The 13448-nt window shown below is 70.3% G+C and overlaps 1 protein-coding gene across 10 annotated transcripts in view; it reads right to left on the bottom strand.

The window, feature by feature from the left end:
* DNM1 (dynamin 1) overlaps nucleotides 1–13213 on the bottom strand; it is a 742836-nt gene extending 729623 nt beyond the window's left edge. For all 10 annotated transcript variants that reach the window (XM_078646632.1, XM_078646628.1, XM_078646630.1 and 7 more), the window contains exon 1: nucleotides 12905–13213. In XM_078646632.1, coding sequence (XP_078502758.1) covers nucleotides 12905–13065 — 161 coding nt within the window. In that variant the 5' untranslated portion in view covers nucleotides 13066–13213. The remainder of the gene's footprint in view (nucleotides 1–12904) is intronic.
* Nucleotides 13214–13448: the final 235 nt, after the last annotated feature.

Below are 13448 nucleotides of genomic sequence, written 5' to 3'. Positions count from 1 at the left end.
GGTGTCGGCAGCACCTGGGCAAGAGAGGTGTCGGCAGCACCTGGGCAAGAGAGGTGTCGGCAGCACCTGGGCAAGAGAGGTGTCGGCAGCACCTGGGCAAGAGAGGTGTCGGCAGCACCTGGGCAAGAGAGGTGTCGGCAGCACCTGGGCAAGAGAGGTGTCGGCAGCACCTGGGCAAGAGAGGTGTCGGCAGCACCTGGGCAAGAGAGGTGTCGGCAGCACCTGGGCAAGAGAGGTGTCGGCAGCACCTGGGCAGCAGGGGAAAGGGGCCAGAGGCACCTGGGCAGAAGAGGGGTCGGCAGCACCTGGGCAGGAGAGGGGTCGGCAGCACCGCGGCAGGAGAGGGGTCGGCAGCACCGCGGCAGGAGAGGGGTCGGCAGCACCGCGGCAGGAGAGGGGTGGGCAGCACCGCGGCAGGAGAGGGGTCGGCAGCACCGCGGCAGGAGAGGGGTCGGCAGCACCGCGGCAGGAGAGGGGTCGGCAGCACCGCGGCAGGAGAGGGGTCGGCAGCACCGCGGCAGGAGAGGGGTCGGCAGCACCGCGGCAGGAGAGGGGTCGGCAGCACCGCAGCAAGAGAGGGGTCGGCAGCACCGCAGCAAGAGAGGGGTCGGCAGCACCTCGGCAAGAGAGGGGTCGATAGCACCGCGGCAGCAGAGGGGTCGGCAGTACCGCGGCAAGAGAGGGGTCGGTAGCACCTGGGCAAGAGAGGGATCGGCAGCACCTGGGCAAGAGAGGGATCGGCAGCACCTGGGCAAGAGAGGGATCGGCAGCACCTGGGCAAGAGAGGGATCGGCAGCACCTGGGCAAGAGAGGGGTCGGCAGCACCTAGGCAGGAGAGGAGAGGGTTCCGGAGCACCAGGAGGGGGGGGGGGTCGGCAGCACCTGGGCAGGAGAGGGATCAGCGGCAACTGGGCAGGAGAGGGGTCGGCAGCACCTGGGCAGGAGAGGGGTCGGCAGCACCGCGGCACGAGAGGGGTCGGCAGCACCGCGGCACGAGAGGGGTCGGCAGCACCGCGGCACGAGAGGGGTCGGCAGCACCGCGGCAGGAGAGGGGTCAGCAGCACCTGGGCAGGAGAGGGGTCGGCAGCACCAGGGCAGGAGAGGGGTCGGCAGCACCAGGGCAGTAGAGGGGACGGCAGCACCTGGGCAAGAGAGGTGTCGGCAGCACCTGGGCAAGAGAGGTGTCGGCAGCACCTGGGCAAGAGAGGTGTCGGCAGCACCTGGGCAAGAGAGGTGTCGGCAGCACCTGGGCAAGAGAGGTGTCGGCAGCGCCTGGGCAAGCGAGGTGTCGGCAGCGCCTGGGCAAGAGAGGGGTCAGCAGCACCTGGGCAAGAGAGGGGTCAGCAGCACCTGGTCAGCAGGGGAAAGGGGCCAGAGGCACCTGGGCAGAAGAGGGGTCGGCAGCACCGCGGCAGGAGAGGGGTCGGCAGCACCGCGGCAAGAGAGGGGTCGGCAGCACCACGGCAAGAGAGGGGTCGGCAGCACCGCGGCAAGAGAGGGGTCGGCAGCACCGCGGCAAGAGAGGGGTCGGCAGCACCGCGGCAAGAGAGGGGTCGGCAGCACCGCGGCAAGAGAGGGGTCGGCAGCACCGCGGCAAGAGAGGGGTCGGCAGCACCGCGGCAAGAGAGGGGTCGCCAGCACCGCGGCAAGAGAGGGGTCGCCAGCACCGCGGCAAGAGAGGGGTCGGCAGCTCCTGGGCAAGAGAGGGCTCGGCAGCACCGCGGCAAGAGAGGGCTCGGCAGCACCGCGGCAAGAGAGGGCTCGGCAGCACCGCGGCAAGAGAGGGCTCGGCAGCACCGCGGCAAGAGAGGGCTCGGCAGCACCGCGGCAAGAGAGGGCTCGGCAGCACCGCGGCAAGAGAGGGCTCGGCAGCACCGCGGCAAGAGAGGGCTCGGCAGCACCGCGGCAAGAGAGGGCTCGGCAGCACCGCGGCAAGAGAGGGCTCGGCAGCACCGCGGCAAGAGAGGGGTCGGCAGCACCGCGGCAAGAGAGGGGTCGGCAGCACCGCGGCAAGAGAGGGGTCGGCAGCACCGCGGCAAGAGAGGGGTCGGCAGCACCGCGGCAAGAGAGGGGTCGGCAGCACCGCGCAGGAGAGGGGTCGGCAGCACCACGCAGGAAAGGGGTCGGCAGCACCGCGCAGGAAAGGGGTCGGCAGCCCCGCGCAGGAGAGGGGTCGGCAGCACCGCGGCAGGAGAGGGGTCGGCAGCACCGCGGCAGGAGAGGGGTCGGCAGCACCGCGGCAAGAGAGGGCTCGGCAGCACCGCGGCAAGAGAGGGCTCGGCAGCACCGCGGCAAGAGAGGGCTCGGCAGCACCGCGGCAAGAGAGGGCTCGGCAGCACCGCGGCAAGAGAGGGCTCGGCAGCACCGCGGCAAGAGAGGGCTTGGCAGCACCGCGCAGGAGAGGGGTCGGCAGCACCGCGCAGGAGAGGGGTCGGCAGCACCGCGCAGGAGAGGGGTCGGCAGCACCGCGCAAGAAAGGGGTCGGCAGCACCGCGCAGGAGAGGGGTCGGCAGCACCGCGGCAGGAGAGGGGTCGGCAGCACCGTGGCAGGAGAGGGGTCGGCAGCACCGCGGCAAGAGAGGGGTCGGCAGCACCACGGCAAGAGAGGGGTCGGCAGCACCGCAGCAAGAGAGGGGTCGGCAGCACCGCAGCAAGAGAGGGGTCGGCAGCACCTCGGCAAGAGAGGGGTCGATAGCACCGCGGCAGCAGAGGGGTCGGCAGTACCGCGCCAAGAGAGGGGTCGGTAGCACCTGGGCAAGAGAGGGATCGGCAGCACCTGGGCAAGAGAGGGATCGGCAGCACCTGGGCAAGAGAGGGATCGGCAGCACCTGGGCAAGAGAGGGATCGGCAGCACCTGGGCAAGAGAGGGGTCGGCAGCACCTGGGCAAGAGAGGGGTCGGCAGCACCTAGGCAGGAGAGGGGTCGGCAGCACCGCGGCAGGAGAGGGGTCGGCAGCACCGCGGCAGGAGAGGGGTCGGCAGCACCGCGGCAGGAGAGGGGTCGGCAGCACCGCGGCAGGAGAGGGGTCGGCAGCACCGCGGCAGGAGAGGGGTCGGCAGCACCGCGGCAGGAGAGGGGTCGGCAGAACCGCGGCAGGAGAGGGGTCGGCAGCACCAACCAAGAGAAGAATTAGCAGCACCTGGCCAGGAGAGGGGTCGGCAGCACCTGGGCAGGAGAGGGGTCGGCAGCACCTGGGCAGGAGAGGGGTCGGCAGCACCAGCAGAGGAGAGGGGTCGGCAGCACCAGCAGAGGAGAGGGGTCGGCAGCACCAGCAGAGGAGAGGGGTCGGCAGCACCTGGGCAAGAGAGGTGTCGGCAGCACCTGGGCAAGAGAGGTGTCGGCAGCACCTGGGCAAGAGAGGTGTCGGCAGCACCTGGGCAAGAGAGGTGTCGGCAGCACCTGGGCAAGAGAGGTGTCGGCAGCACCTGGGCAAGAGAGGTGTCGGCAGCACCTGGGCAGGAGAGGGGTCGGCAGCACCTGGGCAAGAGAGGTGTCGGCAGCACCTGGGCAAGAGAGGTGTCGGCAGCACCTGGGCAAGAGAGGTGTCGGCAGCACCTGGGCAAGAGAGGTGTCGGCAGCACCTGGGCAAGAGAGGTGTCGGCAGCACCTGGGCAGCAGGGGAAAGGGGCCAGAGGCACCTGGGCAGGAGAGGGGTCGGCAGCACCGCGGCAGGAGAGGGGTCGGCAGCACCGCGGCAGGAGAGGGGTCGGCAGCACCGCGGCAGGAGAGGGGTCGGCAGCACCGCGGCAGGAGAGGGGTCGGCAGCACCGCGGCAGGAGAGGGGTCGGCAGCACCGCGGCAAGAGAGGGGTCGGCAGCACCTCGGCAAGAGAGGGGTCGGCAGAACCGCGGCAGGAGAGGGGTCGGCAGAACCGCGGCAGGAGAGGGGTCGGCAGCACCAACCAAGAGAAGAATTAGCAGCACCTGGGCAGGAGAGGGGTCGGCAGCACCTGGGCAGGAGAGGGGTCGGCAGCACCTGGGCAGGAGAGGGGTCGGCAGCACCTGGGCAGGAGAGGGGTCGGCAGCACCTGGGCAGGAGAGGGGTCGGCAGCACCTGGGCAAGAGAGGGGTCGGCAGCACCTGGGCAAGAGAGGTGTCGGCAGCACCTGGGCAAGAGAGGTGTCGGCAGCACCTGGGCAAGAGAGGTGTCGGCAGCACCTGGGCAAGAGAGGTGTCGGCAGCACCTGGGCAAGAGAGGTGTCGGCAGCACCTGGGCAAGAGAGGTGTCGGCAGCACCTGGGCAAGAGAGGTGTCGGCAGCACCTGGGCAAGAGAGGTGTCGGCAGCACCTGGGCAGCAGGGGAAAGGGGCCAGAGGCACCTGGGCAGAAGAGGGGTCGGCAGCACCTGGGCAGGAGAGGGGTCGGCAGCACCGCGGCAGGAGAGGGGTCGGCAGCACCGCGGCAGGAGAGGGGTCGGCAGCACCGCGGCAGGAGAGGGGTCGGCAGCACCGCGGCAGGAGAGGGGTCGGCAGCACCGCGGCAGGAGAGGGGTCCGCAGCACCGCGGCAAGAGAGGGGTCGGCAGCACCGCAGCAAGAGAGGGGTCGGCAGCACCGCGGCAAGAGAGGGGTCGGCAGCACCGCGGCAAGAGAGGGGTCGGCAGCACCGCGGCAAGAGAGGGGTCGGCAGCACCGCGGCAAGAGAGGGGTCGCCAGCACCGCGGCAAGAGAGGGGTCGCCAGCACCGCGGCAAGAGAGGGGTCGGCAGCTCCTGGGCAAGAGAGGGCTCGGCAGCACCGCGGCAAGAGAGGGCTCGGCAGCACCGCGGCAAGAGAGGGCTCGGCAGCACCGCGGCAAGAGAGGGCTCGGCAGCACCGCGGCAAGAGAGGGCTCGGCAGCACCGCGGCAAGAGAGGGCTCGGCAGCACCGCGGCAAGAGAGGGCTCGGCAGCACCGCGGCAAGAGAGGGCTCGGCAGCACCGCGGCAAGAGAGGGCTCGGCAGCACCGCGGCAAGAGAGGGCTCGGCAGCACCGCGGCAAGAGAGGGGTCGGCAGCACCGCGGCAAGAGAGGGGTCGGCAGCACCGCGGCAAGAGAGGGGTCGGCAGCACCGCGGCAAGAGAGGGGTCGGCAGCACCGCGCAGGAGAGGGGTCGGCAGCACCACGCAGGAAAGGGGTCGGCAGCACCGCGCAGGAAAGGGGTCGGCAGCCCCGCGTAGGAGAGGGGTCGGCAGCACCGCGGCAGGAGAGGGGTCGGCAGCACCGCGGCAGGAGAGGGCTCGGCAGCACCGCGGCAAGAGAGGGCTCGGCAGCACCGCGGCAAGAGAGGGCTCGGCAGCACCGCGGCAAGAGAGGGCTCGGCAGCACCGCGGCAAGAGAGGGCTCGGCAGCACCGCGGCAAGAGAGGGCTCGGCAGCACCGCGGCAAGAGAGGGGTCGGCAGCACCGCGCAGGAGAGGGGTCGGCAGCACCGCGCAGGAGAGGGGTCGGCAGCACCGCGCAGGAGAGGGGTCGGCAGCACCGCGCAGGAAAGGGGTCGGCAGCACCGCGCAGGAGAGGGGTCGGCAGCACCGCGGCAGGAGAGGGGTCGGCAGCACCGTGGCAGGAGAGGGGTCGGCAGCACCGCGGCAAGAGAGGGGTCGGCAGCACCGCGGCAAGAGAGGGGTCGGCAGCACCGCAGCAAGAGAGGGGTCGGCAGCACCGCAGCAAGAGAGGGGTCGGCAGCACCTCGGCAAGAGAGGGGTCGATAGCACCGCGGCAGCAGAGGGGTCGGCAGTACCGCGCCAAGAGAGGGGTCGGTAGCACCTGGGCAAGAGAGGGATCGGCAGCACCTGGGCAAGAGAGGGATCGGCAGCACCTGGGCAAGAGAGGGATCGGCAGCACCTGGGCAAGAGAGGGATCGGCAGCACCTGGGCAAGAGAGGGGTCGGCAGCACCTGGGCAAGAGAGGGGTCGGCAGCACCTAGGCAGGAGAGGGGTCGGCAGCACCGCGGCAGGAGAGGGGTCGGCAGCACCGCGGCAGGAGAGGGGTCGGCAGCACCGCGGCAGGAGAGGGGTCGGCAGCACCGCGGCAGGAGAGGGGTCGGCAGAACCGCGGCAGGAGAGGGGTCGGCAGCACCAACCAAGAGAAGAATTAGCAGCACCTGGCCAGGAGAGGGGTCGGCAGCACCTGGGCAGGAGAGGGGTCGGCAGCACCTGGGCAGGAGAGGGGTCGGCAGCACCAGCAGAGGAGAGGGGTCGGCAGCACCAGCAGAGGAGAGGGGTCGGCAGCACCAGGGCAAGAGAGGTGTCGGCAGCACCTGGGCAAGAGAGGTGTCGGCAGCACCTGGGCAAGAGAGGTGTCGGCAGCACCTGGGCAAGAGAGGTGTCGGCAGCACCTGGGCAAGAGAGGTGTCGGCAGCACCTGGGCAAGAGAGGTGTCGGCAGCACCTGGGCAAGAGAGGTGTCGGCAGCACCTGGGCAAGAGAGGTGTCGGCAGCACCTGGGCAAGAGAGGTGTCGGCAGCACCTGGGCAAGAGAGGTGTCGGCAGCACCTGGGCAGGAGAGGGGTCGGCAGCACCTGGGCAGGAGAGGGGTCGGCAGCACCTGGGCAGGAGAGGGGTCGGCAGCACCTGGGCAAGAGAGGTGTCGGCAGCACCTGGGCAAGAGAGGTGTCGGCAGCACCTGGGCAAGAGAGGTGTCGGCAGCACCTGGGCAAGAGAGGTGTCGGCAGCACCTGGGCAAGAGAGGTGTCGGCAGCACCTGGGCAAGAGAGGTGTCGGCAGCACCTGGGCAGCAGGGGAAAGGGGCCAGAGGCACCTGGGCAGGAGAGGGGTCGGCAGCACCGCGGCAGGAGAGGGGTCGGCAGCACCGCGGCAGGAGAGGGGTCGGCAGCACCGCGGCAGGAGAGGGGTCGGCAGCACCGCGGCAGGAGAGGGGTCGGCAGCACCGCGGCAAGAGAGGGGTCGGCAGCACCGCGGCAAGAGAGGGGTCGGCAGCACCTCGGCAAGAGAGGGGTCGGCAGAACCGCGGCAGGAGAGGGGTCGGCAGAACCGCGGCAGGAGAGGGGTCGGCAGCACCAACCAAGAGAAGAATTAGCAGCACCTGGGCAGGAGAGGGGTCGGCAGCACCTGGGCAGGAGAGGGGTCGGCAGCACCTGGGCAGGAGAGGGGTCGGCAGCACCTGGGCAGGAGAGGGGTCGGCAGCACCTGGGCAGGAGAGGGGTCGGCAGCACCTGGGCAGGAGAGGGGTCGGCAGCACCTGGGCAAGAGAGGGGTCGGCAGCACCTGGGCAAGAGAGGTGTCGGCAGCACCTGGGCAAGAGAGGTGTCGGCAGCACCTGGGCAAGAGAGGTGTCGGCAGCACCTGGGCAAGAGAGGTGTCGGCAGCACCTGGGCAAGAGAGGTGTCGGCAGCACCTGGGCAAGAGAGGTGTCGGCAGCACCTGGGCAAGAGAGGTGTCGGCAGCACCTGGGCAAGAGAGGTGTCGGCAGCACCTGGGCAGCAGGGGAAAGGGGCCAGAGGCACCTGGGCAGAAGAGGGGTCGGCAGCACCTGGGCAGGAGAGGGGTCGGCAGCACCGCGGCAGGAGAGGGGTCGGCAGCACCGCGGCAGGAGAGGGGTCGGCAGCACCGCGGCAGGAGAGGGGTCGGCAGCACCGCGGCAGGAGAGGGGTCGGCAGCACCGCGGCAAGAGAGGGGTCGGCAGCACCGCAGCAAGAGAGGGGTCGCAGCACCGCAGCAAGAGAGGGGTCGGCAGCACCTCGGCAAGAGAGGGGTCGATAGGTCCGCGGCAGCAGAGGGGTCGGCAGTACCGCGGCAAGAGAGGGGTCGGTAGCACCTGGGCAAGAGAGGGATCGGCAGCACCTGGGCAAGAGAGGGATCGGCAGCACCTGGGCAAGAGAGGGATCGGCAGCACCTGGGCAAGAGAGGGATCGGCAGCACCTGGGCAAGAGAGGGGTCGGCAGCACCTAGGCAGGAGAGGAGAGGGTTCCGGAGCACCAGGAGGGGGGGGGTGTCGGCAGCACCTGGGCAGGAGAGGGATCAGCGGCACCTGGGCAGGAGAGGGGTCGGCAGCACCGCGGCACGAGAGGGGTCGGCAGCACCAGGGCAGGAGAGGGGTCGGCAGCACCAGGGCAAGAGAGGTGTCGGCAGCACCTGGGCAAGAGAGGTGTCGGCAGCACCTGGGCAAGAGAGGTGTCGGCAGCACCTGGGCAAGAGAGGTGTCGGCAGCACCTGGGCAAGAGAGGGCTCGGCAGCACCGCGGCAAGAGAGGGCTCGGCAGCACCGCGGCAAGAGAGGGGTCGGCAGCACCGCGCAGGAAAGGGGTCGGCAGCACCGCGCAGGAGAGGGGTCGGCAGCACCGCGCAGGAAAGGGGTCGGCAGCACCGCGGCAGGAGAGGGGTCGGCAGCACCGCGGCAGGAGAGGGGTCGGCAGCACCGCGGCAGGAGAGGGGTCGGCAGCACCGCGGCAAGAGAGGGCTCGGCAGCACCGCGGCAAGAGAGGGCTCGGCAGCACCGCGGCAAGAGAGGGCTCGGCAGCACCGCGGCAAGAGAGGGCTCGGCAGCACCGCGGCAAGAGAGGGCTCGGCAGCACCGCGGCAAGAGAGGGCTCGGCAGCACCGCGGCAAGAGAGGGCTCGGCAGCACCGCGCAGGAGAGGGGTCGGCAGCACCGCCCAGGAGAGGGGTCGGCAGCACCGCGCAGGAGAGGGGTCGGCAGCACCGCGCAGGAGAGGGGTCGGCAGCACCGCGCAGGAGAGGGGTCGGCAGCACCGCGCAGGAGAGGGGTCGGCAGCACCGCGGCAGGAGAGGGGTCGGCAGCACCGCGGCAGGAGAGGGGTCGGCAGCACCGCGGCAAGAGAGGGGTCGGCAGCACCGCGGCAAGAGAGGGGTCGGCAGCACCGCAGCAAGAGAGGGGTCGGCAGCACCGCAGCAAGAGAGGGGTCGGCAGCACCGCAGCAAGAGAGGGGTCGGCAGCACCTCGGCAAGAGAGGGGTCGATAGCACCGCGGCAGCAGAGGGGTCGGCAGTACCGCGCCAAGAGAGGGGTCGGTAGCACCTGGGCAAGAGAGGGATCGGCAGCACCTGGGCAAGAGAGGGATCGGCAGCACCTGGGCAAGAGAGGGATCGGCAGCACCTGGGCAAGAGAGGGATCGGCAGCACCTGGGCAAGAGAGGGATCGGCAGCACCTGGGCAAGAGAGGGGTCGGCAGCACCTGGGCAAGAGAGGGGTCGGCAGCACCTGGGCAAGAGAGGGGTCGGCAGCACCTGGGCAGGAGAGGAGAGGGTTCGGCAGCACCAGGAGGGGGGGGGTCGGCAGCACCTGGGCAGGGGAGGGATCAGCGGCACCTGGGCAGGAGAGGGGTCGGCAGCACCGCGGCAGGAGAGGGGTCGGCAGCACCGCGGCAGGAGAGGGGTCGGCAGCACCGCGGCAGGAGAGGGGTCGGCAGCACCGCGGCAGGAGAGGGGTCGGCAGCACCGCGGCAGGAGAGGGGTCGGCAGCACCGCGGCAGGAGAGGGGTCGGCAGCACCGCGGCAGGAGAGGGGTCGGCAGCACCGCGGCAGGAGAGGGGTCGGCAGCACCGCGGCAGGAGAGGGGTCGGCAGCACCGCGGCAGGAGAGGGGTCGGCAGCACCTGGGCAGGAGAGGGGTCGGCAGCACCAGGGCAGTAGAGGGGTCGGCAGCACCAGCAGAGGAGAGGGGACGGCAGCACCTGGGCAAGAGAGGTGTCGGCAGCACCTGGGCAAGAGAGGTGTCGGCAGCGCCTGGGCAAGCGAGGTGTCGGCAGCGCCTGGGCAAGCGAGGTGTCGGCAGCGCCTGGGCAAGAGAGGGGTCAGCAGCACCTGGGCAAGAGAGGGGTCAGCAGCACCTGGGCAGCAGGGGAAAGGGGCCAGAGGCACCTGGGCAGAAGAGGGGTCGGCAGCACCGCGGCAGGAGAGGGGTCGGCAGCACCGCGGCAAGAGAGGGGTCGGCAGCACCGCGGCAAGAGAGGGGTCGGCAGCACCGCAGCAAGAGAGGGGTCGGCAGCACCGCAGCAAGAGAGGGGTCGGCAGCACCGCAGCAAGAGAGGGGTCGGCAGCACCTCGGCAAGAGAGGGGTCGATAGCACCGCGGCAGCAGAGGGGTCGGCAGTACCGCGCCAAGAGAGGGGTCGGTAGCACCTGGGCAAGAGAGGGATCGGCAGCACCTGGGCAAGAGAGGGATCGGCAGCACCTGGGCAAGAGAGGGATCGGCAGCACCTGGGCAAGAGAGGGATCGGCAGCACCTGGGCAAGAGAGGGGTCGGCAGCACCTGGGCAAGAGAGGGGTCGGCAGCACCTGGGCAAGAGAGGGGTCGGCAGCACCTAGGCAGGAGAGGAGAGGGTTCGGCAGCACCAGGAGGGGGGGGGGGTCGGCAGCACCTGGGCAGGGGAGGGATCAGCGGCACCTGGGCAGGAGAGGGGTCGGCAGCACCGCGGCAGGAGAGGGGTCGGCAGCACCGCGGCAGGAGAGGGGTCGGCAGCACCGCGGCAGGAGAGGGGTCGGCAGCACCGCGGCAGGAGAGGGGTCGGCAGCACCGCGGCAGGAGAGGGGTCGGCAGCACCGCGGCAGGAGAGGGGTCGGCAGCACCGCGGCAGGAGAGGGGTCGGCAGCACCGCGGCAGGAGAGGGGTCGGCAGCACCAGGGCAGTAGAGGGGTCGGCAGCACCAGCAGAGGAGAGGGGACGGCAGCACCTGGGCAAGAGAGGTGTCGGCAGCACCTGGGCAAGAGAGGTGTCGGCAGCACCTGGGCAAGCGAGGTGTCGGCAGCACCTGGGCAAGCGAGGTGTCGGCAGCGCCTGGGCAAGAGAGGGGTCAGCAGCACCTGGGCAAGAGAGGGGTCAGCAGCACCTGGGCAGCAGGGGAAAGGGGCCAGAGGCACCTGGGCAGAAGAGGGGTCGGCAGCACCGCGGCAGGAGAGGGGTCGGCAGCACCGCGGCAAGAGAGGGATCGGCAGCACCGCGGCAAGAGAGGGGTCGGCAGCACCACGGCAAGAGAGGGGTCGGCAGCACCGCGGCAAGAGAGGGGTCGGCAGCACCGCGGCAAGAGAGGGGTCGGCAGCTCCTGGGCCAGAGAGGGCTCGGCAGCACCGCGGCAAGAGAGGGGTCGGCAGCTCCTGGGCCAGAGAGGGCTCGGCAGCACCGCGGCAAGAGAGGGCTCGGCAGCACCGCGGCAAGAGAGGGCTCGGCAGCACCGCGGCAAGAGAGGGCTCGGCAGCACCGCGGCAAGAGAGGGCTCGGCAGCACCGCGGCAAGAGAGGGCTTGGCAGCACCGCGCAGGAGAGGGGTCGGCAGCACCGCGCAGGAAAGGGGTCGGCAGCACCGCGCAGGAAAGGGGTCGGCAGCACCGCGCAGGAGAGGGGTCGGCAGCACCGCGCAGGAGAGGGGTCGGCAGCACTGCGCAGGAGAGGGGTCGGCTGCACCTGGACAGGAGAGGAGTCGGCAGCACCAGGGCAGGAGAGGAGTCGGCAGCACCAGGGCAGGAGAGGGGTCGGCGGCAGCAGGGCAGGAGAGGGGTCGGCGGCACCAGGGCAGGAGAGGGGTCAGTGGCATCAGGGCAGGAGAGGGGTCAGTGGCATCAGGGCAGGAGAGGGGTCAGCAGCACCATGGCAGGAGCGGAAAGGGGCCCTGTGGAGGGCATGGCGTGGGAGTATAGGAACACCACTGGGACCATTCTTCCGGGTGCCATCCTGACATTATTAGGGCCCTGTCCTGTAGTTATTATACCCACTGCCCACCATCACGGGGCAGGAGCCGGCGCTGCGGGGGGCATTCTCCGCTCACGCCCATCACCGGGGGCATTGGCACTCATCGCCCCACAGTTAAGGGCATCCCCCACCCCATCACCGGCCCCACGCCTTTCCTCACTGTGGGAACATCTCCCCCCCCGTGAGTGAGGGAAGACCCCTTTCCCCCCAATCAAGGCATCCACTCTCCTCTCTCTGCAACCCTTCGCCCATCACCGATGCCACCCTTCATCACTGGCACGGCACCACCAGCACAGAAGGCACCATCCGTATGACCAATGCCAATCATTCGAGGCCACTATCGATCACTGGCACACGGTACCACCACAGAAGGCATGCTCCCCTCCACAGAAGGCACCCTCCCAGGCATCCTCCCCTCCACAGAAGGCACCCTCCCTATCACCGATGCCACCCTTCACCACTGGCACGGCACCACCAGCACAGAAGGCACCATCCGTATGACCAATGCCAATCATTCGAGGCCACTATCCATCTTACCACGACAGAAGGCATCCTCCCCTCCACAGAAGGCACCCTCCCTATCACCGATGCCACCATTTGTCTCACTGGCACGACACCATCCCCATCGCCGATCCCCGTCATCCCTGAGTCCACCCACACCCCACACCCCACCCCCCTCCCCCCGAGAGCACTCTCACCGAAGAATGAGGTCGAAGTGCCCCTGAGAGGCTCCACCGGTGCCATTCCACCCCCGCTGCTAAGGTCACCTTCCCTTCCCCAAACACTAAGGGCATCATCGCGCCCCCTCCCTCCCCATCACGGAGGGCACCCTCCCTCCATCCCCATCACGGAGGGCACCCTCCCTCCACCCCCATCACGGAGGGCAACCTCCCTCCACCCCCATCACGGAGGGCACCCTCCCTCGCCATCACGGTGGGCACCTTCCCTCCCCATCACGGATGGAGGGCGTCCTCTGTCTTTCCATCACGGAGGGTACTCTCCCTCCCCATCACTCACGGAGGGCAGCTCTCCTCCATCCCCATCACAGAGCACCCTCCCTGCCCACCACGGATGGCAGCCACCGCTCTTCGTTAATGAAGCCCCCCCCCCCCCCCCCATCCCTCACGGTGGGCACCCTCCCTCTCCATCACGGAGGGCAGCTTTCATCCATAACCATCACAGAGCACCCTCCCTCCCCATCACTGACGACGGGCACCCTCCCTCTCCATCACGGAGGCCCCCCCTCGCCCCCCAGGCCCCGGACTCGGCTCTTACTTGCCCACGAAGTTCTCCAGCACCGAGCTCTTGCCGGCGCTCTGGCCGCCGACCACGGCGATCTGCGGCAGGTCGAGCTCGGCGTTCTGCCCGATGGCGGAGAAGGCGTCCTGCAGGCGGTTCACCAGCGGGATCAGGTCCTCCATCCCGCGGTTGCCCATCCTGGCGAGGGGTGCGGGGGTGCTGCGGGTGAGGGGTGCGGGGGTGCTGCGGCGAGGGGTGCGGGGGTGCTGGCTGCGGGGGCTGCGGCTGCGGCTCTCTCCTCTGCCCGGATCCGGAGCTCGGCGGCGGCCTCCTCCTCCTGCAGCTCTCCCCGGTCCTCTGTGCGCAAAGATGGGGATTTAAACTGCAGCCCCCGCGGCCGCCGGTAGGGGGCGCCCGCCGCCTCCAGAGGCATCATGGGCCGTGTAGTTCTTGTGGCCTCCAGCAGAGCCGCCTACCTTGGGAGATGGAGGTGGGCGAAGCCGCCGAGCCAGGAGCCCGCTCTGCCCCTAGAGCCCGGGGCCCCGAGCCGAGCCTGGAGCCCGCTCTGCCTCCTAGAGCC

The sequence above is a fragment of the Lissotriton helveticus genome, chromosome 5_2 (genome assembly GCF_964261635.1).
Source record: "Lissotriton helveticus chromosome 5_2, aLisHel1.1, whole genome shotgun sequence".
NCBI classification, from domain to species: domain Eukaryota; kingdom Metazoa; phylum Chordata; class Amphibia; order Caudata; family Salamandridae; genus Lissotriton; species Lissotriton helveticus.
Note: the sequence above shows the minus strand (reverse complement) of the source record. Positions and strands in the feature narration are given on the sequence as shown.